General features: G+C 40.9%; 2 protein-coding genes across 2 annotated transcripts; both read right to left on the reverse strand.

Annotated features, from left to right (window-relative positions):
• Positions 1 to 809: 809 nt before the first annotated feature.
• LOC116061022 (ATP-dependent RNA helicase DHX8-like) lies at positions 810 to 12,479 on the reverse strand. Its single transcript, XM_031314849.2, has 23 exons — positions 12,291 to 12,479; positions 12,095 to 12,180; positions 11,949 to 12,015; positions 11,775 to 11,851; positions 11,101 to 11,207; positions 10,626 to 10,961; positions 10,246 to 10,390; positions 8,878 to 9,069; positions 8,677 to 8,764; positions 8,492 to 8,589; positions 7,576 to 7,723; positions 6,920 to 7,101; positions 6,010 to 6,204; positions 5,741 to 5,926; positions 5,439 to 5,649; positions 5,067 to 5,248; positions 4,667 to 4,807; positions 4,411 to 4,566; positions 4,040 to 4,177; positions 3,691 to 3,819; positions 2,570 to 2,766; positions 2,070 to 2,249; positions 810 to 1,693 (listed from the first exon to the last, which is right to left on the reverse strand). Exons 1-23 carry the CDS (start codon positions 12,391 to 12,393, stop codon positions 1,474 to 1,476), a joined length of 3,564 nt encoding a protein of 1,187 aa, XP_031170709.1. The 5' UTR covers positions 12,394 to 12,479; the 3' UTR covers positions 810 to 1,473.
• A 964-nt stretch (positions 12,480 to 13,443) lies between these two features.
• On the reverse strand, positions 13,444 to 25,729 carry LOC116061021 (ATP-dependent RNA helicase DHX8). The gene is made up of 23 exons (XM_031314848.2): positions 25,461 to 25,729; positions 25,061 to 25,146; positions 24,877 to 24,949; positions 24,473 to 24,564; positions 23,416 to 23,522; positions 22,808 to 23,188; positions 22,454 to 22,598; positions 21,850 to 22,056; positions 21,178 to 21,265; positions 20,812 to 20,909; positions 20,366 to 20,513; positions 19,658 to 19,839; positions 19,019 to 19,213; positions 18,709 to 18,894; positions 18,391 to 18,601; positions 18,124 to 18,305; positions 17,517 to 17,657; positions 17,245 to 17,400; positions 15,893 to 16,030; positions 15,541 to 15,669; positions 14,651 to 14,847; positions 14,353 to 14,532; positions 13,444 to 14,245 (listed from the first exon to the last, which is right to left on the reverse strand). The coding sequence occupies exons 1-23, from the start codon at positions 25,567 to 25,569 to the stop codon at positions 14,026 to 14,028; spliced, it is 3,651 nt and encodes a 1,216-aa protein (XP_031170708.1). The 5' UTR covers positions 25,570 to 25,729; the 3' UTR covers positions 13,444 to 14,025.
• Positions 25,730 to 27,472: the final 1,743 nt, after the last annotated feature.

Here is a 27,472-nt window from a genome sequence, read left to right on the forward strand (position 1 = left end):
TGACTTATTTCGACATGCTATACTATGACTTTTTTAGGATTTTTTTCAACGTACTTTCTTTCGACATACTTTTTTGGACATACTATACTAACACTTTTTTTCGACATACTATACTATGACTTTTAGGTGGTAAAAAGTCATAGTATAGTATATGGTAAGAAATGTCATGAACAAAGTATAGTCCAACCATCAATCGTCCTCCACATATCCGGGGTCGTGGTATGTCGAAAAATGTCACAAAAGTCATAGTATAGTATGTCGAAAAAAGTCATAGCATAGTATGTCGATAGAAATGTCATAAAGAAAGGTTACGGTCTTTTTGTTTTAAAGTATAATCTTAGTAGAGATTGTTTTGTTTTTAAGAGCTGCATTCTCACATCTGAGGCCTATTCAATCCATAAACATGACTGTGGTTCAAGAGATCGCTTAATAAATACCCATAATAATATCCTAACTGAAATCCAGACTATTCTTTCCTTTGTTTTTGTTATAAGGCACATGTGGGTATGCTTTACCTAGTCTGCTTTTCCATTTTATGAGTGAGGAGGATTATGGTAAGCAAAAACAAACAAACCATATTAATTATGTGATTCAGCTGCTCAGGCTGTTTATAGGAACAGTCATCATTTCAGGAAATGTTATTTGCTTTCTTACTAAGAGTTAAATCAAAACATACCTCTCTCATGTCTGTGCGGTAAATATGAAGCTACAGCCAGCAGCCGGTTAGCTTAGCTTGGAATAAAGACTGCTAGCCTCATATTTACTGCACAAACAAAAAGTAAAAAAGCAAAATTTTTCAAAAATGTCAGAACTATTCCTTTACCTGAAACAGCATTTGGCCCTAATACTTTGCACACATATTTAACAAATGTTCCATATTTACATGCAGACAAGATTTGATAATTAGAAGGCAGCAGCAAATAAAAGTACACCGACCCAGTGTTATTTATGAAAACAAACATTAAGATTGCAATTTAAAAGACGGAAAGAAAAGATCTCAATCACCCATGTTAAATATTTAATGGAAAATACAATATAGAAAATGTTGACCAACTTTAGTGTTAACACTTGGTCATAGTAACATAGCTATCACGGCAAAATCAGTATAACTGAAGTAACTTAAAGCTTAAATATTGTGAAAAACATTCCAATATAACAATTAAGTAAAGGATAATCCCTGGCACGGCTACTTACTGGGGAAATCAATAATTTGACACAAAATATTGATTTAAAAACAGATTTTCCTAGATCTATAATCAAAACTCTGTCCATGGCAGCACTCTGCTATACAGAAATAACAGACCGTTGAATGCTGTGATTGACCAATCAGAATCAAGTATTCAACAAAGCTGTGTAATAATTAAGGTTTAATTACCATTTGTCCATTCTAAGGTTTGGCAAAGCAAAATGAAGTGCCAGTATGTCCAACAAAGTTTGTTCGCCTGGTATAAAAGTGTGAAGCACAGGAGATCTTTAGCGTCGTCTAAACGCGCGGGAGATTCTCCAAGCGTTGGGTTCCTCGTAGCGGTTGTAGAGAGGTTCCAGTTTCTGTTGCCTCTTCTGCCTGCTGAGGCGCGTGGGATCGGCAACTCTGTAGAAAGCCGGCGCAAACTCCACCAGCCAGCGAGGGTCGATGGTGGTCACCTCCCGCATGTACTCCTTGGTGGTCAGCACCAACTCATGGTACACAAGCCTGCAGGGAGTATAACAGGGACAAAAATTACAGTTAATATTGATAAGGGCTGCAACTAAAAGATTATTTTCATTAACAATACATCACTAAAAAGCTGTAATCAGTGAACATTTCTTTGAATTTTACTTGATAAATTAACTGAGTTTATTCATTTTCTGTCCATCAACATGTCCATCAACATCAACATTTCAGCAATCATCATGATTAATTTATAGAAATCCATACAATTTATACACTCATTCTACAGAAAGACACAGCTCTAAGTAAGGCCTAAATAACGTTTGTGGGATACAGATTGAAATCTTGTCAACAAAGTCAGATAAGACTATTCCTCAAATCAGCCCTGCAGTATTTCAGCACTAAAATCAGGACTTACCATTCTGGCTGGCGGTTGAAGAGAGTGCTGGAGGGGTGGAGGTACACCACCTGCTGGTCAATCAGGGTACGGTACCCATCATGAGGGTGCTTCCTGGCAGAGTTCCTGAAGAAACCGCTGCAGATAGCTTTCTGGACCCGCACCGTAGCGGTTCCACAGGATACCACGTCTAACTTGTGTCTATGGAATATATAGTGTTGTTAAATGTTTGTACACTCAAAATTGGTCTAGGGATTTGTAAAACTGTAGTCAAATTGTAGACATCAACAAAATTGTTTGATTGAGGTTAAATACTGTGTGACTATTTTTCTTCAATTCTGACATACATTCAAATACATTGCTGCATATTTCTATATCTTAATTACCATGATTACATCTACAGTAATTTATCCATTCCACACTATATGAGGCTAAATGCGGTCTATGAAACACTGAAATATGGAAAGTAAAAATCAAAGAAATGATTGAAACACAGTCAAATTTAATACGTAGAAGACTACCTGTCCATGATGCTCATCATCTGCTTGCGTATGTCCTGAGCTCTCTTTAAGGAGCGGGCTTGGATGAAGTTCTCGAAACACCAGGGGTTGGAGAACTTGTTGTTCTTCCACGAGTTGTAGACAGCCAGCAACGTAAGATGGTCTCCCTCGGGCTGGAAGAACTTTGTCTTTTTCTGGTCAGCCTGGGGCTGTTTGTCCTGAAAATGGAAGGGTTGAATTTAGGTTTTTTTTGTGCCTTTTGACCAAGCATAGAGTCGTTATATACGTGTTATTACACAAAGGTTTTAAGCATGTTGCCTTGAAAATGCTTTAATTATGTTTCTAGTGCTGTCAAACGATTAAAATATTTAATCACGATTAATCACATTAATGTCATAGTTAACTCGCAATTAATCGCACATTTTTATCTATTCTAAATGTCCCTAGATTTCTTTTTGTCCAATTATTTTTTTCTCATTTAAATGCTCTTATCAACATGGAAAAGTGGATCGGCTTGCTTTGTGCTTTTGTCGCCTGGCTTTGACGAGGGGGCGGAGAATCTGCGTCAGCTGTGTGCTTGGCCATCAGCTGTGTGCTTGGCCATCAAGTGGTATTTCCGACTGGACGTGCTGCGATGATAGCTCAGTTCACAACGACAAAACACACAGATCACTTTGGTCTTGTCAATGGAACCATTTGGCAACTTTTTTTAAAGTAAACTTTACATTCAGAATCTTATTGGCATCCATTTCGGCGTCTCGCACTCGCCATCTACGCAAAACCTAACGTTAGCCTACTACTCTTTGGCCGGCTCCAAGCCCAAATAAGTGTGTGCGGCGTGCCTGTTGTTTAGTTTCCGGTCTAGCTAGATCCGGTGTGGTGTTGTAGTTTTTCTAACGTTACTAGTTGTTGCAACAGCATGTGAAAAAAAAACTACAAAGTTTGCTATGCCAAAAAGAACTTTAATCTCACGATAAAAAATTGACGCCGTTAAAATGGGTTTGCGTTAACGCCGTTAATACGTTTAACTGACAGCACTATATGTTTCCCATCAAAGATTTGGAGAGTAATCATATGTTCATGTTATAGAAGTAAGTCTAGTCTAATGTGGTCAGTATGATCATCGTGTGTTAGCCACATACCTTTGGTCTGTAAAAGATGTTCTGCACAGACAGCATTGACACGATGGTGAGCATCTCGTCACTGCAGCCCAGATGGACGGACATGATCAACATCTTACACAGCATGGGCTCCAGGGGAAACTCTGCCATCTGAACCACAGAGACAGGTGTGAATCAAATACAGACAGTATGCAGAATGAAGATCAAACCAAAATGCCTAAACAGAGATCTTGGAACACAGTGGACAAATGTATTCTAGGTATTTCTCAGTTGGTCATTCAAACAAACTTGCACAGATTATACGAGTAAATACAGCTGTATCATCGGTTAGCATGCAACAATCTGACTGAGTGCAGACTATTCTCCTCACCCTTCTTCCCAGCCGTGTGAGTAAGCCTTCATCATCCAGAGCTCCCAGAGTGTAGAGCTGCTCCATGGCTGTGATCAGAGTCTCCATGGGTGGAGGGTCCATGAAGTCAAAAGCCAGGAGGTCATTTATGCCCATGGCCTGGGGAGGGGAGGAGAGCAAAGGGGGGAAAAGTAAGAAAATCACAGTGACAATAATGGTAATGCCTAAAAGAATATAATAACTGGGCAAGAGAGTCATGAATTGTGTTCAGATTGAAATCTCCTAATCACAAGGCAAAGCAACACCCTTGCTTATGTTTTATCACAACCCCAAAAAGCAGTTAGACAGATGGAAACTGATTAATAGAGGCGTTAGAAGAGTCAGTAACTTACCTTCAGAGACAGCACAGTGCTGGCCAAGTTGGTTCTCTGGATCTCAGGCACATTGGTGGTCAGCATCTCGTCTCTGTAGGCTCTCTCGGTGTAGAGCCTGTAACACTTCCCTGGGCCTGTTCTGCCGGCTCGACCCGACCTCTGCTTGGCCTGGGCCTGAAAACACATCAAGGAAGTTTTTTAAGGATTAGAGTCTATCTATCAAATCATTACCAATAATGGGGGTGGGGGTGTGGGGGGTTTAAAATGGATATACCTGTGATATTGGAGTCACCACAAGCTGGTCGATGCCCGTCTTGGAATTATACACGATCTGTTTAACAAAGCCAGGGTCCACCACGTAGTAGATTCCATCAATAGTGAGAGACGTCTCAGCAATGTTTGTGGCAATGATGACCTGGTGGTAAGCAGTGATGAAAAGGATCAGAAATGAATTACTCTTTGAGGTGAATAATTTGTTCTGTGCTGAGCTTTAGATTAAAATACAAATTAAAAGCCACCAAATCCCATAGTAAAATGTACTTTAATTCAGCAAAGACAGGTATTTTCAAAGTGTTATTTCGGAACTTAAATAAGAAGTAAAAGAACTGGTTTCTGGCTCTAAAAACGCCCCCAACAATCCAACAGCTTTAATCTTATCCAGTAGAGTATATTACCTTTCTGCTGCCTAGGGGTGCAGGGTCAAAGATTCTTGTCTGCATCTCACTGGGCAGGGCAGAGTAAACCGGAAGAATAATCAGCTCGGGAACATTCGGCCCCAGTGACTTCATTCTCTCGTACAAGATCTCACAAGCGGTGTCGATCTCTTCCTGTCCAGTCAGAAACACCAGGACGTCACCTGGATTAAGAACAGGGAGAAAATGAATGTTGTTGTTTTTTTAACATAAAAGCTAATTCAAATTAATGTTGTCCTACAGAGCATGACTAGGTTTAAAGTTAGTATAAAACGCCTTAAAATAATCACCACTTTTCCCTGGGACTTGGAATTCAAGATGGTGTAAGGAAACCTGTTTCTGACGCAACCGTACCTGGGGGCTCGGTTAGATGGATCTGCATAACAGTGATGAGACTGGCATCCATGTAGTCTGTCTCAGGTTCTTTGGTGTAGAGAACCTCCACTGGGAAAGTCCTTCCTGGGATGGTGAAGATGGGCGCTTCGTAAAAATACTGGGAGAACTTCACGGCGTCCAGTGTAGCAGAGGACACGATTAGCTTCATGTCTTTGCGTTTCTGTATCGTCTAATAGAGACGGAGGAGGTTGTTGTATGAGAAAGTGTTGTTGCTATGAATTTACTGTTTTTTGAAAACATTGTATGATTTTTTAGAATACCTTCTTGAGAAGGCCAAAGAGCACGTCGGTGTGGATTGTTCTCTCATGGGCCTCATCGAGCATAATGAGGGAATACTGACTCATGTCTGGGTCCAGCAGACACTCCCTTTGCAGCATACCATGGGTCATGTACTTGATTACTGTCTCAGTACTGGTGCAGTCCTCAAAACGAATCGTGTAACCCACCTAAAATGAAGGTTAAAAAAAAATAAATGAGAGGAAAGGCTCTCAGTAATAATTTCTTGTACATATTAAGAAGGATCACTCACCTCTTGTCCTAGACAGCAACCATACTCCTCGGAGACTCTCTTGGCCACTGACATGGCGGCTACACGACGGGGCTGCGTACAGCCAATCTTCCCCCGGGAGGTGTAGCCTGCCTCCGCCAGGTACTGAGTGATCTGCGTGGTCTTACCAGACCCCGTCTCTCCAACTACGATCAAGATCTGATTATCGTGGACAGCCTGTCAAGAGGAAGAATTCACTGGTAAGATATTAAGGTGCATCCATTCAGCCCAAGATTATTTGTTCTAGGAGATGGATCAATCCTAAACGGGATGGATAAGCGCATAAGAAGTTGGGTCCAAACTAGTTTAATGATAGCCAGACAGATTCTTCAGACAGAGGACGGAGGAATGAAGGGGTGCCGTCTATCCAAGAGTGGGCTTGTGAGATGGTTAGGGTGGCAGCGTTTGAAAAGATGTCATATAAACCAAATTGGATGTCTACACGGGAAAATGGGGAAGGTACTTGAGCTTTCTGGAGGGCTCCTAGGAAGCTTTGTGCTGGGAAGAGACGTGTATGATGGGCTTATGGTGTTGTAATTTATACATATGTCTTTGGTTTATAGTTTGTCTATTTTGTTAGTATTTTATTGTATGGTCACGAATACCGTAGTTACTGTGTCATCTTATCTTGATTTTGGCTGGGTCGGCGGTGATGACGGGGGGGGGTATGTTCATGTTGCACATTGTATGTTTTGTGTGTTGTGTTAAAAATAAATTAAAAATTGTTAATCACAAAAAAATTAAACATGGGTGCATTGATGGCTCAGTGGGTAGATGTATATATGTTGTAGGATGTAATTTGGGATTTAGGTCTTGTCCAACACCTTTTAGACATCATTCATAAGTCCCCCTTTCTCATTCAGTTTTCCTATCATCTCTCCACTGCTCGTACCTGAACAAGCTCTGCCTTAAGCTTGAAAATAGGCAGACTCTCTCTCTGCTGCAGGATGGACAGTTCTGTCTTCTTGCCATACGACACCTGGTTCCCTCCGAAGGCTTGTCTTTTCCACTCTGGAAGATCGACAGGCATAGCGCCGATGCCTCTCATGTTGGCAGCAATCTGCCTTCCTTCATCTGTACAGGAGAGGAACAAGGACTAATGTAAAGTTCCGGCAAGATCCTACTATTTTGTTTAATCTAGATTAACTGCAATGATAACAAACATCCTATCAATTTTTTTTTGTATTAAACCATGAGCCAGAGGTAGTGACTGGAAGGAACTTGTAAAGCCTCCGATATCCCCTCAGGCTACAGAATGCAGAGTCACAGTGCATTATGACTCTGTGTGCCAGCGTAAACTCATGGGGCAGCTAGATAATCATCTCCAGTCATGCCGTGGTAACAATGTAACAGTGTAATAGGCCTGGCACAAGACAGATGGTTACATTTCATTTTTTCTGACACAACATAGATTGACTTTGTCCTATCATTAATTTACGGTTGAACGTTTGTTCCACTGATGCTTGAAAATCACACAGTCAGGGTGTCACAGCCTCATTTATAAAGTGAGGGCTGGATCATTACAAATGTGTAGCCTCAGGTCCTTACAATCAGGCATGGGGTCTATCCAGTTCTTGTGGAGACCCGTAGGGATGGCATCCAACTCTGCCGCGCGAGCCGCCTGCTTCAGCTCTCTCCTCTCCTTCGCGAGAGCGCTCTGCATCATGGCTGCTTGGGAGAGGGAGCCGTCTGGATTCTGATGGACAAAATGGAAACAATTATTGGTAGGATGATAGAAGAAACTAAATACTTCCAGGTATCTAATGTACTATATTTTAAATAAATCCTCAACATCATCCAACTACGCCACCTACTGGCAATAAAAGTAACAGCAGCAGGTGCTGGTAGAACTGCAGATGGCCATGTGCCGATGTGCACCATCTACAGATAGTATTAGCTGCTCTAATTCTGAAACTTCTTACATATGCAGTTGTTTTTCTTTTCTATAGCTGCTGTTAGTGTTTGTCTGTGTTTTTAGATTGTATATTTCAACCGTTATGAATAGAGATACAGATACTAGAATAAAAGTATAATGAAGAATTTACACTGCTCTGAGTATCATTGTGTGTTTTCTCTCCTCCAGAACTTTTTATTTGTCCATAGGGGGGAATTAAGGATGTGAGGCAGAGGACAAAAGAGGGCAATTTTTTAACTATAAATTTGGAGGTTGTTTATTAGTAGAATACTGAGCTCTGGACAGGGATTTTTGAAAGCTTAAAGAGTAATTTAACAACACCTGAAAATCTTGTTTTTGCTGACATCCAGTGTTGGTTTAACTTCAACTACATAATTGTAGTATCCAATATCCAGAGCTTGTTGTGACGCAATAAATTATTTTATGTTAGTGTAAAACAAAGAATGTGAGTGAGTTACAACTCAGTTCCATGAGATTTTATTTAAATAGATATTAAGTATGATCTGCATAGATCTACCCACACCCCAAACAACAAGTCTGAATGTATACCTTTACTATTTTGACTGGGCTCATGGTCGTGCTCCATTTAGTCTGTCCCCTCAGGAATGGTGGTTCCTCTTCCACTAGATCAATCTCTAATTCTACATCTGTGGAGGAAAAAGAGACATTGTCATGCAACATTACTTTATTTATTTTTTAGCAAAAAAATGTAAGTATAAAGCATGAAGTTTTACCTTCATCATCATCTATTTTAGGAAGGATTCCCGTCTCCTCGTCAAATTCTGGGAATTCTTCTTTAGGAAGTACGTTGGCTGCAATCATCTGATTGGGAGAACATGTTTTTTTTTTTTAACGGAATGGTTATAAACATAGCCAAGGAAGACATCAGCCTGACTTAAATTAATACATTTTACATGAATGAGTTTGATGAATACCTGTTTAATTTCCCATTTTTCAAGGTCAGTTATCTTGGAAAGCCGTTTGCGTTCTGTTGGGTTTTCCTCCATTTCCACCACGCTGGCTTCAACAGGGCGGTCGGGGTTCCTCATGGCTTCGTCTCCGACTGCAGCGTCCAGGTTTCTTCTCCGGTTGGGGTTCAGGTCCTCCCCCGTCTCTTGGTTGACATCCTGGCAACATGTAAACCATTGACCACTTATTTCTAGCCAACATTTGAGAAACCAATTATTATCTTGGGTGTTACTTAAACTGTTTTTGCAAATAAATGTATGGATTACTTTAACATGTGTATGACATGTTGTATGCATTGTAACCAGCAAAGTTATGTTTGATTTCAAGTAGGGCTGAGCGATATGGAAAAAAACTAATATTGCGATATTGTTGACCAAATACCTCAATATCGATATTGTGGCGATATTGTATATTATTGGTCCTTACAAAATATTTACAGAATGAGATTTTTGATAAATAATCATCATTAATGTGTATATAATAACTAAGTGGGTACAGGCAAATAATAGAAAAGCTAGAACAGTCTGGTAAGTTCAAAAAATTACATTACTTTACTGTAATCCAGCCAATAAAAGCAGGGATAGATAACACTTGTGTCATATCACGATATCCAAAATCTAAGAAGATATCCAGTCTTATATCACGATATCGATATAATATCGATATAATGCCCTGACCAAATTTTAAGTCATTGTCTAAAAGTGGGAGAAAATGCATGATTTATGATCCACCTACAATAACTAACTAATCAATAGCAACAAATACCACTGTTTTTATGAGTCAACATTTTAAGGTGGGTATTTAGTATCTCCTTTAGTTTAATCAACTGGTTACTCTCAAGAAAGAGAGAGAAGAAAGTGTGAGAGGATTGCATCTTGTCACACATTATCTGCACACATCTTACTGTCAGGCTGTTTTCATCACGGTCAATGGATTTCTCTCGTTTCCTTGCGGAGTAACGTACAAACCAACTTTTCTTCTGATCTTAAGGCCCTGACACACCAAGCCGATGGCCAGGAACTAGTGGTAAAAAATTAGCACTGGAACACACCACACAGTCTACAGCCGAGGGCCGAGTACCACGTACGTTCTGCGCCTGCAGGAGAGGAAATAATTCTCCATACCAGCAGGCGGCGGTAATCTATTCATCATTCAAAAAGGGAAAACGGATAAAAACGTTGCTATGATACCCACAACAAATGTGGGTTTGCTCGTGCAGACCCTACGGGCCCCTCTGCTTCACTACCTGAAGGATGACAGCGGACACCGGGAGATGGCTGACCAGACTGTCCCTCTCCCGGGCTGTATGATTGTACGACGGCTACACGACTCACCTTCATGCTGAGGCTGGCTTTGGTTCCAGTGAATGACAGCACTTTGACCTTCACCTTTTGGCCTTTGGTGACCACGTCAGCCACATTGGCTATACGTCCTTCTTTGCGCAGTTCTGAGATGTGCACCAGGCCTTCCCAGCGTTTCCTGCAGACAATAACATTTTCATACTACAGGTCAGGAGGATCAGGGTGCACACACCAGAACATTATATAAAAACACTCAAATGTGAGTGCAAAAGGGAGAAATATTAAAATGTTTAGAAGTAGACTCAAGACATATAAGCAACACTGAAATCCTGGAATACTAAACATCAAAACAAGATGTTTTCAAAACATGTGTTGGTGTGCATGGCTGTAAAGACACCATTTCTGTGACTGACCTGAGGCCCTCTAGCTGCACAAAACATCCAAATTGCATAATACTGCTGATTTTGCCGTTGTAGATGTCGCCCACAACAGGCTCCTCTGGCGGAGGCCGATCCACAAGTCTATCACGCAAACAGTTAGAGTCTCTGTTATCATTCTTGTTGTTGCTGCCGCTGTTGTTGTCATCGTCTCTGCGAGGGCTGGGTGGATGGTCACTCCAGCGAGACACTCGTTTCCTTTTGGGCTTAGGGTTTGTTTCTCCTTCCCGATCTCTTGATCTTGAGCGAGAACGATTTTGCTGACATCCAGTCTGCCTGTCTGTGTCTCGACTTCTGTCACTGGGCAAATTTCTGAGGAGCAAATAAGAAAAAGACAAGTCTGATTTTTACTCCAGTCAGTTTTAAAGAGACAATTCGATTTTAAAATATATCATAAACTCTCTTGTTCTATCAGCTTCTTTTCTAAGTGGCAGGTGTTATAGGTTTTTACCTATTATCGGAGCTTGTTCCACAGAAGTTAGGCATGAGCATCTCCAGCTCCTTCATGGCTGCTGCTGCAACCTGCTCATCATCTTTATCTGTGTGGCGTGGTGGAAACTGATGAAGAGGTAATAATTAGTGCCAACAGCTCCAGAAATACTATAAACTGTAAACTTTTCCCACTGACAAAAAGTATTTTTCTTTAGAGGTTTGCCAGAAGCTCCAAAGGTTAAAATATAGTTGAGAGAAGAATGCTTTAATTGCCTGCCATCCTTTTTCAGGGTGTCTACAGGTAACAGACACTCAAATGTAATGCTTTTTAAAAAGACATTTGAAAGTATTGCAGGGAAGTATAAAGTATATATGTGGTCCCGTGAAGAGGTTGCTTTTATGTAGGAATATGGTTATTAGAGTGAGTCAGGTTGATCTACATAAGACAGTGGTAAGTTTAAAGATTAGTTACATCAGAAATGTGGACTTGCACGCAAAACAGCTTTACCCATTTTGACAATAAGAAATTAAAAGATAGATAAATGAATTTAGATAAAATGTTTGTGGCAATTAAGACCTCACAAATCTCAGACTATTTAATGACTTTTAAAGCCTACAACTTATACAATTTAATTTAAGACATTTAAGACTTTGTAAGTACTTGTAGACACCCTGTTTTTGAATAAGCCTTACCTTCCACACAGGATCATCTGGTTTACATAAGGCAGGGAATTTCTCTTTCAGCCTGTCCTCACGTGTTGGCTGATGAGCTGTCATACACAACAGAGAAGAGATCATTTAACAGTGGACCCATAGCTGTAAAACACAAGGTATTGTTACATAAAATGAATTAAAAAGTCTTTGTACCTTTACTTGTAGATGGTGGGGCTCGCATGGTGTGAATAAGTCTATGTAAGTTACCAACAAAGGTGTCCTTAAAAAAAGAAACATGGGTGTAAATACAATGCAACAGCAACAAACATGAAATTGAAGGTGTTTGTTTGCACACTTACTGTAAAATCTGCTCCATTTTTTAACAGAGCTGCTTTGAATTCCTCAAATGTTGGGTGTTTTTCGGCCAGGCTGATGATAAATTCAGCTGCAAAACATCAACTGCTGTTTAGCTGCATGCTAATATAGCTAGACGTTGAAACAGTTAGTTAGCTCTGTAGATAAAAAAAACAATGTTGTCATGTAGCGTAACGTTACCCAGGTCTTTTTCGCTTATTCCTAGATGATTCTCCAACTCCGTGCACACCTTTGACACCAAAGATAAATATTCAAGACGTTTTATTTCGTCTAAAGCAGCCATTTCTCTGTATTTATTTTGACCGGACCAGGAAAGGGTTCTACTTCTCCTTCTTTAGTTAAAGCTCTAACGAAAGTGTTTAAGTGCTGCTGCTGCCCCCTACCGGTCAACAGTTAACACATTACAGCTTACACATTAAAACCTTAGTGGTAGGAATCAGTGATGTATTTAAGTACAATTTGAGGTACTTAGTAATTCGCTTGAGTTTTTCCATTTCATGCTACATACTACTTTATTTATTTATAAAAGGGGGGCTTTTTTGCATTTAATTGATAGGACAGCTGTATGCATGAATGGGGGAGAGAGAGGGGGGACAACATGCAGCAAAGAGCCACGGGTCGGACTCGAACCTGGGCCACTGCGGTAAGGACTGAGCCTTGGTACATGGGGAGCACTCTCAAACAGGTGAGCTACCAGGATGCCCCAATGTTACCTAATACTTTTAGTCCAGTACATTTTGGAGGCAAACATTGTACTTTTTACACAACTATATTTATTTAATTAGTTACTAGTTACTTTGCAGATTCAGATTATTAATACAAATACAAACCAACTAATAAATTATGATGTATTATTATGGATAAGCTACCCAGAAGTGTGTGTGTGTGTGTATATATATATATATATATATATATATATATATATATATATATATATATATATATATATATATATATATATATAATTTTTTTTTTTTTTTTTAAAGTCCCACCTTTATTAGTGATGATTACACATTAATGCATTACTTATTATAAACCAGACATATAATAGTATGATTCTGAAATGGCCCGTTCTGCATAATGAGTACATTTACTACATTGATAGAAAATGCCACAACATATTAGGATTATATATTAAACCTATTACGTCCAGTTTAAGACTTTTCCTAAGGGTTGAATTTCTTGTCATTTTTTTTTTTAAATTTTCCCAGTCAAATGTCTAACTTTTATTTTTTGTTTCTATGTGTGGATTAGTTAACAGACAACACCACTCTCCAAACACTAACGTAGTACTGTACATTTCCATCGAATTAAAGTTCACAACACAATCCAACAGGGTTAAGAAAAATTTGCATTTATTCAAGGACATATTTTTATAGTTCCACTGGCAAGTAAAGCAAAGCAACAGTCTCAGATACACAGACAAGTGAGTGAAAGCTGTCCATGCTACAGTACAAAATCTATCAAACAATCATTCAATCCTTATGCTCTGACAAGTATTGACTAGTGAAACATAAAGACTCCATTATGATCCCATCAGGTCGTATTTCGGCATAACATTATGCTATTACAATTTACAGTCAAAATAAATAGTCCACTGTTTTTCAGAATCTCCTCAGAAGATTATCTATAAAACTGTTGTCATAACAGAACAGATTTGGATCTTATTGTTCCTGTATTAGTGCTATGAAAAGCAAATAGCTCTGGGTTTCCTAAAATAATGACACTAAAATTACCATATTGTAGGAACTTCTGGGGGGAAATGTACAACGTGTACACATTTAAAAGGAGAAGTGAATACACAGCTTGAAGTTGAGTTGGGATGCTAAAAACTTCACCACTAGATGGTACAGGACGATGCAGCCAACTCCCATCATGACTGTCAAAATGTTCTGTATTGGTGATGTCACGCATATCAACGGCGTCTGAAGGCACGAGAGATTCTCCAAGCGTTGGGCTCCTCGTAACGGTTGTACAGAGGCTCGAGGCGCTGTTGTTTCTTCTGCTTGCTGAGGCGTGTAGGGTCGGACACTTTGAAGAAGGCAGGTGAAAACTCCACCAGCCAGCGAGGGTCGATGGTGGTCACCTCCCGCATGTACTCCTTGGTGGTCAGCACCAACTCATGGTACACAACCCTGAGGATAAGAGAGGCAGGATGTCACATTTGGAAATTATCTATAATAAAAAAGGACATTTATTTCTTGTTTAACTGCTAAAAGGTTGAACTGAGGTGCTGTCGTACCACTCAGGCTGGCGGTTGAACAGAGCACTGGAGGGGTGGATGTATACAACTTGCTGGTCTATAAGGGTCCGGTAGCCTTCTTGAGGATCCTTTTTAGCTGCATTCCTGAAGAAGCCGCTGCAGATGGCTTTCTGGACCCGTACTGTGGCTTTGCCACAGGATACCACATCCAGTTTATGTCTGAAGAGAAGCGAGAGCATGTTGGAGGATCATGAGCAACCAGACAGATATTGGTGTTATTTCAGACTCAGTTGCTAACATGTATTGTTGTTCTGCCTTGCCATCTTAACAATTATACCTGTCCATGATACCCAGCATCTGTTTGCGGATGTCCTGGGCTCTGCGCAGGGAGCGAGCCTGGATGAAGTTCTCATAACACCAGGGGTTGGAGAACTTGTTGTTCTTCCAGGAGTTGTAAACCGCCAGCAGGGTCAAGTGATCCCCCTCAGGTTGGTGAAACTTTGCCTTCTTCTGGTCGGCCAAGGCCTGCTTGTCCTTTAACACAAGAAGAAAAAGAAATAAACAAATGAGGCACTGTGATTGGATCTTTGCTCTGGGAAAATTAAAATCAAATGATGAGGGCACAAACTGTCACTGTCATTATAGATAAACTCAAATATTTTGAAAATGCAAAAAAGGGAAATTCAAAACTGCCTGGACATATCTTTTGCAAAAACCCAGAGACAGAAATTAATTATAAACAAATCTAAAAGCAGCAATTTTTTTTTAAAATTGGTCCACAAATATAAACAGCCATTGGCTAAACTGTCTATATGTTGTTATTTTTATTAAATTTAAGCTGTTGTTTTTTTTACCCTATGAATAGACGGAGAAATTAAGCTTTTCAAAAATCCATTCATAAGTTTTCATGAACTGTGACACAGTAATGTTGTATGTCTAATTAAAAAAAAAAAACACACGATCATAATGAAGTTTGACTCAGGTCTTGACATACAAGATGATACTTTATTGTCTGTTACACCAAGGTTACACCTCATTTCTCTTTGACAAGGCTCCAGTCACAGAGACATTCACACAGACATAAAGACAAGACATGGGGTGTTGAGGTGTTCATCTGATACCTCAACACCCCAATGTCTTGTTTTATATGTTTTATATATTAGAAAACGGCCCACTCAGAAAACGCTTCAAAGTCATATTTACTACAAGGTTTCGTGGCGGACATACCTTGGGCCTGTAGAAGACGTTCTGCACAGACAGCATTGACACGATGGTGAGCATCTCTTCACTGCAGCCCAGATGGACGGACATGATCAACATCTTACACAGCATGGGCTCCAGGGGAAACTCTGCCATCTAGAAGACGGAGGCAGAGAGAAGAAAAGATAACAATTATTGGGGCAATGCTTACAAAGAAAGAGGGAAGTGAAGGTCATAATAGATAAAAAAAACAAGCAACCACACACTGATGCATAAACATTTTAAACGAACTAACAAAGTGCATAAATGTAATTGGATGTAGATTTATTCTCTTCATCTTTGCAGCTGAGGGAAACCACCAAGTAAAAGCATTACTCACCCTTCTGCCCAGCCGTGTGAGTAAGCCTTCATCATCCAGAGCTCCCAGAGTGTAGAGCTGCTCCATGGCTGTGATCAGAGTCTCCATGGGTGGAGCGTCCATGAAGTCAAAAGACAGGAGGTCATTGATGCCCATTGCCTAGTGGGTGGAACATAAATAAAAGATGAAAGACCATGGCAATGTATTATGTTCATAATATTAATAAAAACCTTAAGTTTAAGGCTGAGAAAGTTCAGCTGCAACTTTTGGTCCTTAATTTTCTACAATACTTAAATGCTACTGCATTGCAAACCTGTATACAAGAGAGATAAATTGTCTTTGATTTAACTAAAATCTTAAAACGATTACTTTGACAAATAATGAGAATGTGGAAATTAGATAAGATGTTTCAATTAGTTGTAACTATATGTTTCAATTAACGTGACATAAAGTAACTTTATTTGACTGCTGTCACTGACCGGTGACTTGACTGAAACACACTCCGGGCCCTATCTTGCACCCGGCGCAGCGCAAAGCCCGACGCAGTAGTCAATTTCCCGTCCAGCGCCCACGTCGTTTAAATAGCAAATGCACCTGCGCCCATCTTTGCTGGTCTTACAGGGAGGTGTGTTCAGGTGAATTCTGGGCGTATTGCTATCTTGAGGCAGCGGGAAGTGATCGCGCCATTGACCAACAAAAACCTGGTCTAAAGTCAATAGCGCAGCATTTCATTGTTATTTTAACAGCGCATTAGTAAAATGTGCCTAGCCTTATGCACAGCGCGCACACTCTATGCTTGTTACACACACACACACACACACACACAGGGAAGCGCAGCAGCACACAAACATGCAAAAGATTACAAATAAAAATATCACGGTGCAAATCCGCCATCATAATAGCAATGCTCCAAGGCACAAATGCACCTGGCTTTTAAAGGGAATGGGAGAGGACACTCTGATTGGTTTATTACATTTTACGCCCAAAACACACCTATGAATTAATGAAGACACTAAGTACAAACCTTTTGAACCATGCGCCCGGCACACGGATCCTTTTTTCCACTGTCAAACTAGCAAAAGTGGATTTGGACACGCCCTAAACACACCTGCGCCATGCGCTTCACGCCGTGCGTTAGATCATTAAAATAGGGCCCTCCATGTTAAATGCAGCATCTTTGCAGAACATTGCAGGGTCAGTTATGGGATAGGAGGCGATATTCTGCCTTTAAGTTTCTGCTCCGTATACATCCACGATCCATTCCTTTGACATCTAAGCTACGTTTCTACCTGGTGCTCACCCTAAACACACACATTCTGGGTAAGATAAGAAGTAACACAAAGTAACATGTTGGTTGCAGAGTGACTGTTTACCTTCAGAGACAGCACAGTGCTAGCCAAGTTGGTTCTCTGGATCTCAGGCACGTTGGTGGTCAGCATCTCGTCTCTGTAGGCTCTCTCGGTGTAGAGCCTGTAACACTTCCCTGGGCCTGTTCTGCCGGCTCGACCAGCCCTCTGCTTGGCCTGGGCCTGAAATTGACATTTTAAAATAATTCAGTAAGCTCGGCAATGGCTTTAATTACATCATGCTGAAATATCAGGATATATCTTCTCCTGAAATATTAAGTACATCATAAATATAATACCTGTGAGATAGGAGTCACAACCAGCTGGTCAATGCCAGTCTTCGAGTTGTACACTTTTTGCTTGACAAAACCAGGGTCCACTACATAATAGATTCCATCGATGGTCAGAGATGTTTCTGCAATGTTTGTGGCAATGACCACCTTAAGGAAAAAAAATAATGATTATTCCACATAAAAAAATATATACATAAACATCACTGCCTATTAAACTCAGCATGGGCCTATTTCTGTTACATTTTACCACATTGTTTTAGAAATGCCAGCGTTGGCCAGTAAAGTGGCTTTTGTAAGACTATAAGATGTATCAAACTTAAAAAAAAAAAAAAAACTACTATAAGAAGAAGTAGAAGATCCAGTGGGACAACATTAGAAGCTATAACACAGACTATTTATTGATTGATTATATTACAGGACATTTCATACCAAAAAAAATGACCATTTATATAGGTAGTGCAGAAAGATAACCAAGATAATCATTTGCAGAAGCAGCATATTTTTGGACCATCATGCATCAAACAAAACATTAATTGATACAGAAATTGTAATAGATGTAATAGATACATATATATTCCCATGTTAAAAAAAGAGAACTGTTAAATATAGGCACCTTTCTGCTGCCTGGGGGAGCCGGGTCAAAGATTCTTGTCTGCATCTCACTAGGCAGGGCAGAGTAAACTGGAAGAATAATCAGCTCGGGAACATCAGGCCCCAGTGACTTCATTCGCTCGTACAAGATCTCACAAGCGGTGTCGATCTCTTCCTGTCCAGTCAGAAACACCAGGACGTCACCTGGACAGAGACAAGGGAAGGGTGGATTCAGACGTGGACTGATGTTTGGGTCTACTGAAGACATCTGTCTTGTCTAAAATCATACCTGGAGGTTCGGTCAGATGAATTTGCATGACTGTGATGAGACTGGCATCCAGGTAGTCTGTCTCAGGTTCTTTGGTGTAGAGAACCTCTACTGGGTAAGTTCTTCCTGGGATGGTGAAGATGGGCGCTTCATAGAAATACTGAGAGAACTTCACAGCGTCCAACGTGGCTGATGTTACAATCAGTTTCATGTCTGTGCGTTTCTGTACGGTCTGAGAAAGACAAAAAAATAAAATACTTAGTGTCTCTTTTACTGACAAGTCACCCAACTTTTTCCCCTGAATGTATGAACACAAAAGCCTCTGCTCATCTTGCTTACCTTCTTGAGCAAACCAAAGAGAACATCAGTGTGGATTGTCCTCTCATGAGCTTCATCCAACATGATAATGGCGTACTGTCCCAATTCAGAATCAATCAGACACTCTCTCAACAGCATACCGTCCGTCATGTACTTGATCACCGTCTCGGGGCTAGTACAGTCCTCAAAACGGATGGTGTAACCCACCTAGACCAAAAAATATCTATATTAGCCCTTTAGAGATTTAACTAAACAATTTCAAAAAATACACATTTTCTTTGATTTTACCATCATCATCAAATGTGAAGACAATAAATGATGAGGCGCTCACCTCTTGTCCTAGACAGCAACCATACTCCTCAGAGACTCTCTTGGCCACTGACATGGCGGCCACACGACGGGGCTGCGTACAGCCAATCTTTCCCCTGGTGGTGTAGCCTGCCTCCGCCAGGTACTGAGTGATCTGCGTGGTCTTACCAGACCCCGTCTCTCCAATCACAATCAGGATCTGGTTGTCATGGACAGCCTGTGACAGATCAACACAGAGAGCAAATGTTACAAACTGGCACTTGAGTTACCGCCATTCCCCCTTTTGCATTTTGTCTTTGTTTAGAAAAGAGTAAAACTAACATGGGTAATACAAAAAAAAAAAAAAAAACAACCTACAGACGATGCAACCACCTGCACTGTGGAATCGGTACTGTATTTTTTTCTTTAGCCACATTTCTGTAGAGGGTTGTTCAAACTTAAGCAGCACCAGAATAAAAAGCATATCAAACAAAATTGAAGAAATCTGGTAATTTGCATTTGGCAGATGTTTCCATTTAACACATCTCAAAGCATGAGCACACTTAAGCATCAACATCTGCCTGTTTAAGGATAATCACATTTTCAACAGAACCAAATCAAAATCATGTATAAACTCCCATGTGAATCATACAACTAAATCTGTTTTTAAACTGTGACAAACCTGAATGAGCTGCTCCTTCAGCTTGTAGATAGGCAGGCTCTCCCTCTGCTCCAGGATGGACATTTGGGTCTTCTTTCCATAAGAGGCCTTGTTGCCTCCAAAAGCATGCTTCTTCCACTCCGGGATGTCATTAGGCATCATGCCAATGCCTCTCATGTTAGCTGCAATCTGCCTACCATCAACTGTGAAAGAGGAGTAGAAGTGTGCTCGATAATGAAGAAAAACTGTGTTTAACACAACTAAAATCTCATCGCATCTGTAGTTATGTCACTGCGAGATCTGCATGGGTATTGCAGGATAATGCCCACACTTGGAAAGTGCCTAGACCGCCTAGGGCCATGGAGGGGATACAAGAACACTGAACCATGGCAAGACTAGTCCATCCGGCCAGATATGGGGCTGCAGGAAACCAGATAACCATCTCCAGTACTGGCAAGCCTGAGGGGTGCTGCCTGCCATCGTTCAGCAAGTTTCATGTCTGTGCTTGATTTTGATAAAGACATGCAAATGCACAGATTGTTTTTCAAACTGGATTATGCCAAGAGCATACATAAAACTCTGAAGACAGAGGTGAAGGTTATCAGTATGCAAATTTCAAGCTGGCAGATGTTTTTATTGCAGACACTGGGATTTGCTCAATTGTACTTCAGCATCGACATCTGTGGTTTAGAAATAACTTAATGCACACACATCTAATTGATTTCTTACCATCTGGCAGCGGGTCGACCCAGTGTTTATTCAACCCCATGGGGATGGAGTCCATCTCTGCCTCTCGTGCAGCCTGCTTCAACTCTCGTCTCTCCTTAGCCAGAGCGCTCTGCATCATGGCCGCTTGAGACAGAGAACCATCTGGATTCTATGGGCAGAGGGACACACAAGACCATGCTGCTTAGATATAGATGCTGTATATATTTACAGTCACTGAAAATGTGTGCTGAACAGCTTCTCAGTCAATAAAAACAAATGATCTACTAAATATTTCAGCCATCCATCCATGGATGGCTATCTAACTAAATATTCCAGCATCCTCCCTAAATCACACAGAAACGGTGTCAAAAGTACATCTAAACTAAACTGTGTGTTTCAATTTAGTTCTTGTGTAGTCTCCCCCCTCTGTATTTAGCAAAATATGTGAGAACACACAAACCCCGTACCTTAACAATCTTGACAGGGCTCATGTCCATGCTTTGTTTGGTGTGTCCCCTCAAGAAGGGGGGCTCCTCTTCAACCAGCTCAATTTCCAAATCTTCATCTGAATGGCAGTGAACAAGATCAATCAGCAAGCAGTCCACTCATCCACAAGTCATATTTCACGAAGCAAGCCATAGACTATAAGTCTACAGCCATGCTAGCGTCTCTGTGCACAGTGGTGCTTTGAGCTAAACGCTAATACTGGCATGCTAACTTGCTGATCAGCAGGTATAATGTTCCCTAGTTTAGTTTAGTGTGTTAGCATGCTGATGGAAATGGCATTAGTTTTGCAGGTATTTGGTTATAAATTGTAGTGCTCGACTTCTTACCCTCTTCATCATCAACTTTAGGAAGGATCCCTGTCTCGTCATCAAAATCAGGGAACTCTTCTTTGGACAAGACGTTGGCAGCAATCATCTAAAGACAGACATGAGCATGAGAATTGGCATGCGATTAGTCTATATAGACGACGTTTCATTTAATGGGATTGTTCCGGTGCCGCTATAGGTTCCGTCGGATGTCCTTTATTTTCGGCCGGATGTCCCTCACCATCTGCTTTCTTTGTGTTGGCATTCTAAACTCTGGTTGATTTCTGAGGACTATGGTTAACTGCTCCTCAGATCTCTGCAGGGTAAATCCAGACAGCTAGCTAGAATATCTGTCCAATCTGAGTTTTCTGTTGCACGACTAAACGTACACACATTCCACCAAAACAAGTTCCTTCCCGAGGCTATTTTGCAGAGGCACTGTGGCCCCGTCCGGCGCTTAGCGCTGCCCAAGACGATTGTGATTGTTTTAAAGAAATGCCAAAAAAACCAGAGCACGTTTTTCTCCCATCCCGGAATGCTGTGGACTAGCCAGACCCTCCTTGGCTGCGCTGTGGAGATAGGTCTGGCAATGTGAGACTAGCATGTGATAAAATAAACCCACAAAAGGGATTTTCTTCAAAGCCTCTTCTGCCACCTTAAATGTGTGCAGAAATCCATACTCTATAGACCCACCTGTTTGATCTCCCACTTCTCTGGGTCAGAAATTTTGGTGAGCCTCTTGCGCTCCAAGGTGTCGTCCTGCTCCAGCTCAGGGGGGTGTCCCAGGTTCAGGTTGCTCGGCCGGTCGGGGTTTCTCATGGAGATCTCATCTCCTCCGTCTGGGCCTACGTTCCTCCTCCTGTTGGGGTTCAGGTCTTCTCCTGTCTCCTGGTCCACATCCTGGCAAAGAAAGGAGGAAAAAAATTAGACCATTTACATGCTGACAATTCAGGGGAAAACAGTCAGTCTACCCTGAGAGAAGATCCCACGATGATTGAACTTAATATTTCCAAATACACTCTCCAAATATCTCTAATGGGAAATTCAGAGAAGCTTAATCACTAATTAAGTCAATTTTGTTCAATTACCTGCTCTGATATAAATGGAATATCAGATTAAATTGAACACACAGACACAAATCTTTTAAATCATTTAATTAATAAAGTACCATGGGTGCTATCGAAATCTCAATTTTCTAACCTGGGTCACACAAGGAAATCTGTAAACCCACAAATGATTCTACTTCAGACTAACTTGACGTAAATCTGTTCAATACGTTGTTGTCCGTTCTTCATACCTTCATACTGAGGCTGGTCTTAGAGCCGGTGAACGAGAGAACCTTGATCTTGACTCTTTGGCCTTTGCTGACAACATCAGCCACGTTGGCCACACGGCCCTCTCTACGCAGCTCGGAAATGTGGACCAAACCCTCCCATCGTTTCCTACGTACAGAAAACAACAAAATGGTAAACTTTACTCGCGGAATAACACACTGAAAAATACAGCTCCTTTCTGGGCACTTATGCGCCATGTATACGTCATATGTCATAGAACTGCATTTGCAACCGGAGCACAGACCTCAAGAGTTTCATTCGATTTACAGAATTGATAATTGGGAGTATTAATGGCACTTTGGTGACTTAACACTAACCTTAATCCCTCCAGCTGAACAAAGCAACCAAACTGCATAATACTGGTGACTTTGCCATTGTATATGTCCCCAACCGAAGGTTCCTCTGGTGGTGGCCGGTCCACATGTTTGTCCTTCCAGCGGTCAGAGTCTTTGTCTTGGTCTTTTTTGGGGCTAGGTGAGCGCTCAGACCAGCGGGAAGATTTGTCTCTTCTTTTGCCGCGATCTTTGTCTCTGTCTCCATCTCGGTGCCGATCACGGTCTCTGGAGCGAGACCTGGACCTTGAGCGATGCCGTCTCTTCCTGTCCTTCTCCCGATCTCTGTCCCGATCTCTGTCCCGATCTCTGTGCCTGTCTCTTTCTCTGCTTCGACTTCTGCTGTGGCGTCTGCTCTTTTCTGACCTGTATAAATGAGTGGGAAAAGTACAATAAAGTAAACATCACAAGCCACCGTTTACATGTAATTGTTAAAAAAAATAAAAAAAGTTTAATTCACACAATAAACTTAATAGAAGTGCATATTTGCTGGTTGTGGTATTTTTGTTTCCTATATTTAACAAAGCAAACATCACTTACATCCACTTCAAGAAGGCAAATAAAAATGTGACCGATGCCCATAGTCATCTTACCTGCTCTTGCTGCTTTTGGAGTCTGTCCCACTGACACTGGGCATAAACATCTCCAGCTCTTTCATGGCATCAGCTGCTACCTTCACATCATCTTCATCTAGTAGCTTCTGAGAAAGTCAATTAAACAAAAACAGTTAGCAGCACAGTACAGTACCATTCAACTTTCACTGGTTAACATCTTTGTTTAGTTCTCCCATCAAATTAATTTTTGGAAAACTGCATTATGCTACAGGCATGTTGGTCGTCACAGGTACACAACACCTTTTTCTAACTTTGAGAATATACACACACCCATCAAAATTAAAAACATGTCAGCAAAGGCTGTAGACATTAGGTGCATCTCATGTCTCTTATTTGATGGCTCCTCACTCCTCTGCTCAGCCGGAAGTTGTTCTGCTCCTCCTTCGTGAAAGCCGTCTCAAAGCTCTTAATTCTGTCCCGAGGAGCGAGCATCAGAGTGATCACCGAGAAGCTATAAGCGAGGATACACGAGAGCAACCTTCCTGGAAGCCGTGCAGCTGCAGTGTTTCCTCTACGTTGATTTTGTAGTGGCGGCCCACCATGGCAAAATTTCTGCCACCACAGTTTCAGAAATAGGGCTGTACAAAAAATGTAGTCGCGGTTGCCTTTTAAATTATCCTGCCGCTCACATTGCAATTTAACAGCAAGTAGAACTATTCAGAGGTTATTGGGCCCGTCCAGTTTAACTTAAGTGTTGATGTAGTTTATTGTCAAAACGTTTGCTTTCTTCCGAGTCGACTATTAAACCAACAGCTCCACCAAAAACGTCACCGCGGTGGGTCCGTTCTAAGTGTAGACCTGTTGTAGATGTTAAGTTCCCTATAGTTCCTCAAAAAACACAGTTCAATCACAACTGAAAATATGCCTCGTGTGTGAATAAATATATTTTAGTTTGTGTTGCAGTGAAGTGTCAGTTCCGTTTCATACGTAAAACATTTGGAGGCGGGGCGCGCGGGTTGTCATGTCAGGATCTTGTTTTGCATTAATGGTTACAAGTCAAACAAATACCCCCTACAAATGTGTTAAAGCAACATACCTTTGGCACTGGATCATTTGCTCTACACAGTGCAGGAAACAGCTCCTTCAACCTTTCCTTTTCTGTCTTCGGCTTGACCAAAGCCTCAGAAACTGACAAAGGACAGTTATAAATGAATTGTAGTTTTGATTATTCCCAAGGGAGAAATGTATGAAATATCACTATGTGACATTGTACAAGGAAACTAGAGATATGTAGCAGTTGCACAGTACAATAATAGACAACTTGCAAGTACAAAATACACAGTATTTTGGGGGAAATTTCTCTCAAGTATATTCTTTTTTTAGCTCTGAGTAGAGTTCAAGCAAAGCAGGACCCAATCCCATGTTTAATAGTTTAACATTGTTACAAACTAAAATAATAACGTTACTTTGGCAGCTCAACCGTTAGCTACATTAACTTACCTTTACTCGTAGATGACTTGGATGGAGGTCGCATAGTCTGAATGAGCCTGAGCAAATTACCAATGAGAGAATCCTACGATAAACAACAAACAGAAGACAAAACCGTTAGTTACCAAGTAACGTAACGTTACAGTTAGCTAGCTAACGACTATTTGCTTAATATAGCATTTTGCGTTGAACTTACTGTGAATTCGGCTCCATTTTGAAGCAAAAGAGCTTTGAATCCATCAAAGGTCGGCTGTTTTTCAGCAAGGTCGATGACAAATTCAGCTGCAACAATGAACAAATTAACGTTACAAATGAACAGGACATTTACAGTTAACTCCTATTAGCTAAACTAACGTTTAAACAATACGAAGCGTAGATTCTTGCAATGTTGCGCTCTTACTACAAGCCTACACATTCCACGGTAATTAACGTTATGTTGTGCATGGCAACAGTCCGGAAAATAAACATGCCAGTTTACATATAACACTGTGGCTAGCTAACTAACAACAGCTAGCTACTTAGCATAAGCTCGCTAGTTAGCTAGCTAGTTGGGATATTTCGATTTGAGCGGCAGTTCTCGGCCACAAAATACGCACCTAAATCTTTGTCACTTATTCCCAAATGGTTGTCAAGCTCCGTGCAGACCTTGGACACCAAAGACAAATATTCAAGCTGCGATAGCTCGTCAACTCCGCCGTCTGCCATTCTCCACGAGTCTTGTTTTGTTCACAGAAGGTAGACAACAGCAGACATATTGATTGGATGTGTGGGCAACTTCCCCACTTCCGTATTTTACGTGAAGTACGTAGCATGGATGAATTACGTAAGGGTGGCTAGTTTTGCCTCTACTTGCCGCACGATGGCGCCAAAATCCCTAATAATGAATGTAAAATACTAGTGGTCTCAAAGATCAATTTGTCATTTGGGGTTTGACAGTAGACTATAATCATCTGTATTTTATAAAAGTGATCCAACAACTCAATTGCATCTCTGAGGTGAAATAAATATATAACCTATAAAGTGAAATAAATATATAACCTTATTATGCTCCTGGTCAGTGCTTAATTTGTAAAGTTGGAGGTCCCGGAGCGCAGAGGGGGGGGGGTGGATCCGGCGACTCAAAACGGGGCTTGGAGGTAACGGAACCAAAACAAAAATTACACCTGCCTACGTAGCTTCTCTGACTCTGACTAAAAAAGCCTAAACAACGCTGTGTGTACATCAGGGCAATGTTTATTTTTATTTCAGAACGTGCACTGCATCGGTGCGAAATGTAAAAAAAATTAAAAATACACTGCAACGATCTTTTTCAAAAGCAGCAACTATCCATCGGACAATTAAAACATAAAACCCACCGTGGTCTCCACATTCTTGATCGGCAGAAACGATTTTTGCTTGTTTGGGATCCGACTGGCCAGCGTATTTGAAAAAGTTAAGCAAACTTTGTTGTCTTTTTGACATTTTTATCCTCAACCAGCACAAGCTCTTGTGTCACTTGAAGTGCAGCGCCGCGCTGTTGAAGTGCCGATCCCCTCCCTCCGTCCCTCTCCCCCCTCTGTCTTACCCTGAAAATTCACCTCAAAACACATTGAAAATGCAAACACAAGACTTTTGTGGAACTCCAATGGGGAATCAAGACTAACAAGACAGATAACAACATTGAACACTACACAAACAGTAGTTTATTTTTTTCATTTAGGCGACTAATTTTTCATAGTGACACAGGAGGTGCCGAATCCAATAAAAAAGGTTCCGGATCCAACGTGGGAGGTGCCGGAACATGTTCCGGCGTTGTTCCGGCTCAAATTAAGCCCTGCTCCTGGTCCTTGTTTTATGAACTGTAGGATATGGCTCTTGTAAATGTTAAATACACATTTTTAAGAGGACAGGTGTAATTTTAGTCTTGTGCTGATTTTCATGGTTTGTGTTACTTCTCGTTTAGCAAATCAATCTTAATGCTACAATCAATTCAATCGTATTTTAGACAATTCTGTGCTTCTAACTTCGTAGTCTCGCTTTGCCAGACCCGCCTCCAAAGCACGCTGGAGGAGAGTCTGACTACTCCACATAGCAAACCGGAAGTGGAACGTCAAGAATATAGACTACTAACTTTGTGGCAACTTTTTGGGAAGGCCCTTTCCCGTTTTAACATGACAATGCCCCTATGCACAAAACAAGGTCCATAAAAAAATCCTGATCTCAATCCCATCCAACAGTTTTGGGATTAATTGTACCCCAATTGTTCCTGACCTCACTAATCTCTGCAACAAGGCCCCAAATTATTCCCAAAAGCGTGAAAGAATGTATTAATGCCCACGGTTATGGAATGAAATGTTCAACATCGCATCTGGGTGTAATTTTCAGTAATCCACATTTACTTTTGGCCATGTAGAGTAGGCTATCCAAAATTCTTACCTATTAGGACATATGAACTCTACTGTACACAGTTAATAGCAATGAACCATACCATGCAATCTTGAACACTTAGCTGAGGCTTCCACTATGACTTTATCTTTTTAACTTGGCCAGTACACAAAGTGTCACTGCAAAGTGTCATGATTCATGGTTTTGTACTCACTAACATGTTTTTGACTCATGGAGACGTGGA

Source organism: Sander lucioperca, chromosome 22 (assembly GCF_008315115.2).
Source record: "Sander lucioperca isolate FBNREF2018 chromosome 22, SLUC_FBN_1.2, whole genome shotgun sequence".
In the NCBI taxonomy this organism is placed as follows: Eukaryota; Metazoa; Chordata; class Actinopteri; order Perciformes; family Percidae; genus Sander; species Sander lucioperca.

Coding starts and splice junctions, on each gene's coding strand:
- LOC116061022 (XM_031314849.2), bottom strand. CDS start 12,393: ATGGCTGCTTTAGACGAAATAAAACGTCTTGAATATTTATCTTTGGTG. Junction 8,590..8,676: donor TAAAATAGATGATGATGAAG/GTAAAACTTCAT, acceptor TTTCCTCCACAG/ATGTAGAATTAGAGATTGAT. Junction 1,694..2,069: donor TTCAACCGCCAGCCAGAATG/GTAAGTCCTGAT, acceptor TACTCCCTGCAG/GCTTGTGTACCATGAGTTGG.
- LOC116061021 (XM_031314848.2), bottom strand. CDS start 25,569: ATGGCAGACGGCGGAGTTGACGAGCTATCGCAGCTTGAATATTTGTCT. Junction 22,057..22,453: donor AGACCAGCCTCAGTATGAAG/GTATGAAGAACG, acceptor TTTCTTTGCCAG/GATGTGGACCAGGAGACAGG. Junction 15,670..15,892: donor TCACACGGCTGGGCAGAAGG/GTGAGTAATGCT, acceptor TCCGTCTTCTAG/ATGGCAGAGTTTCCCCTGGA.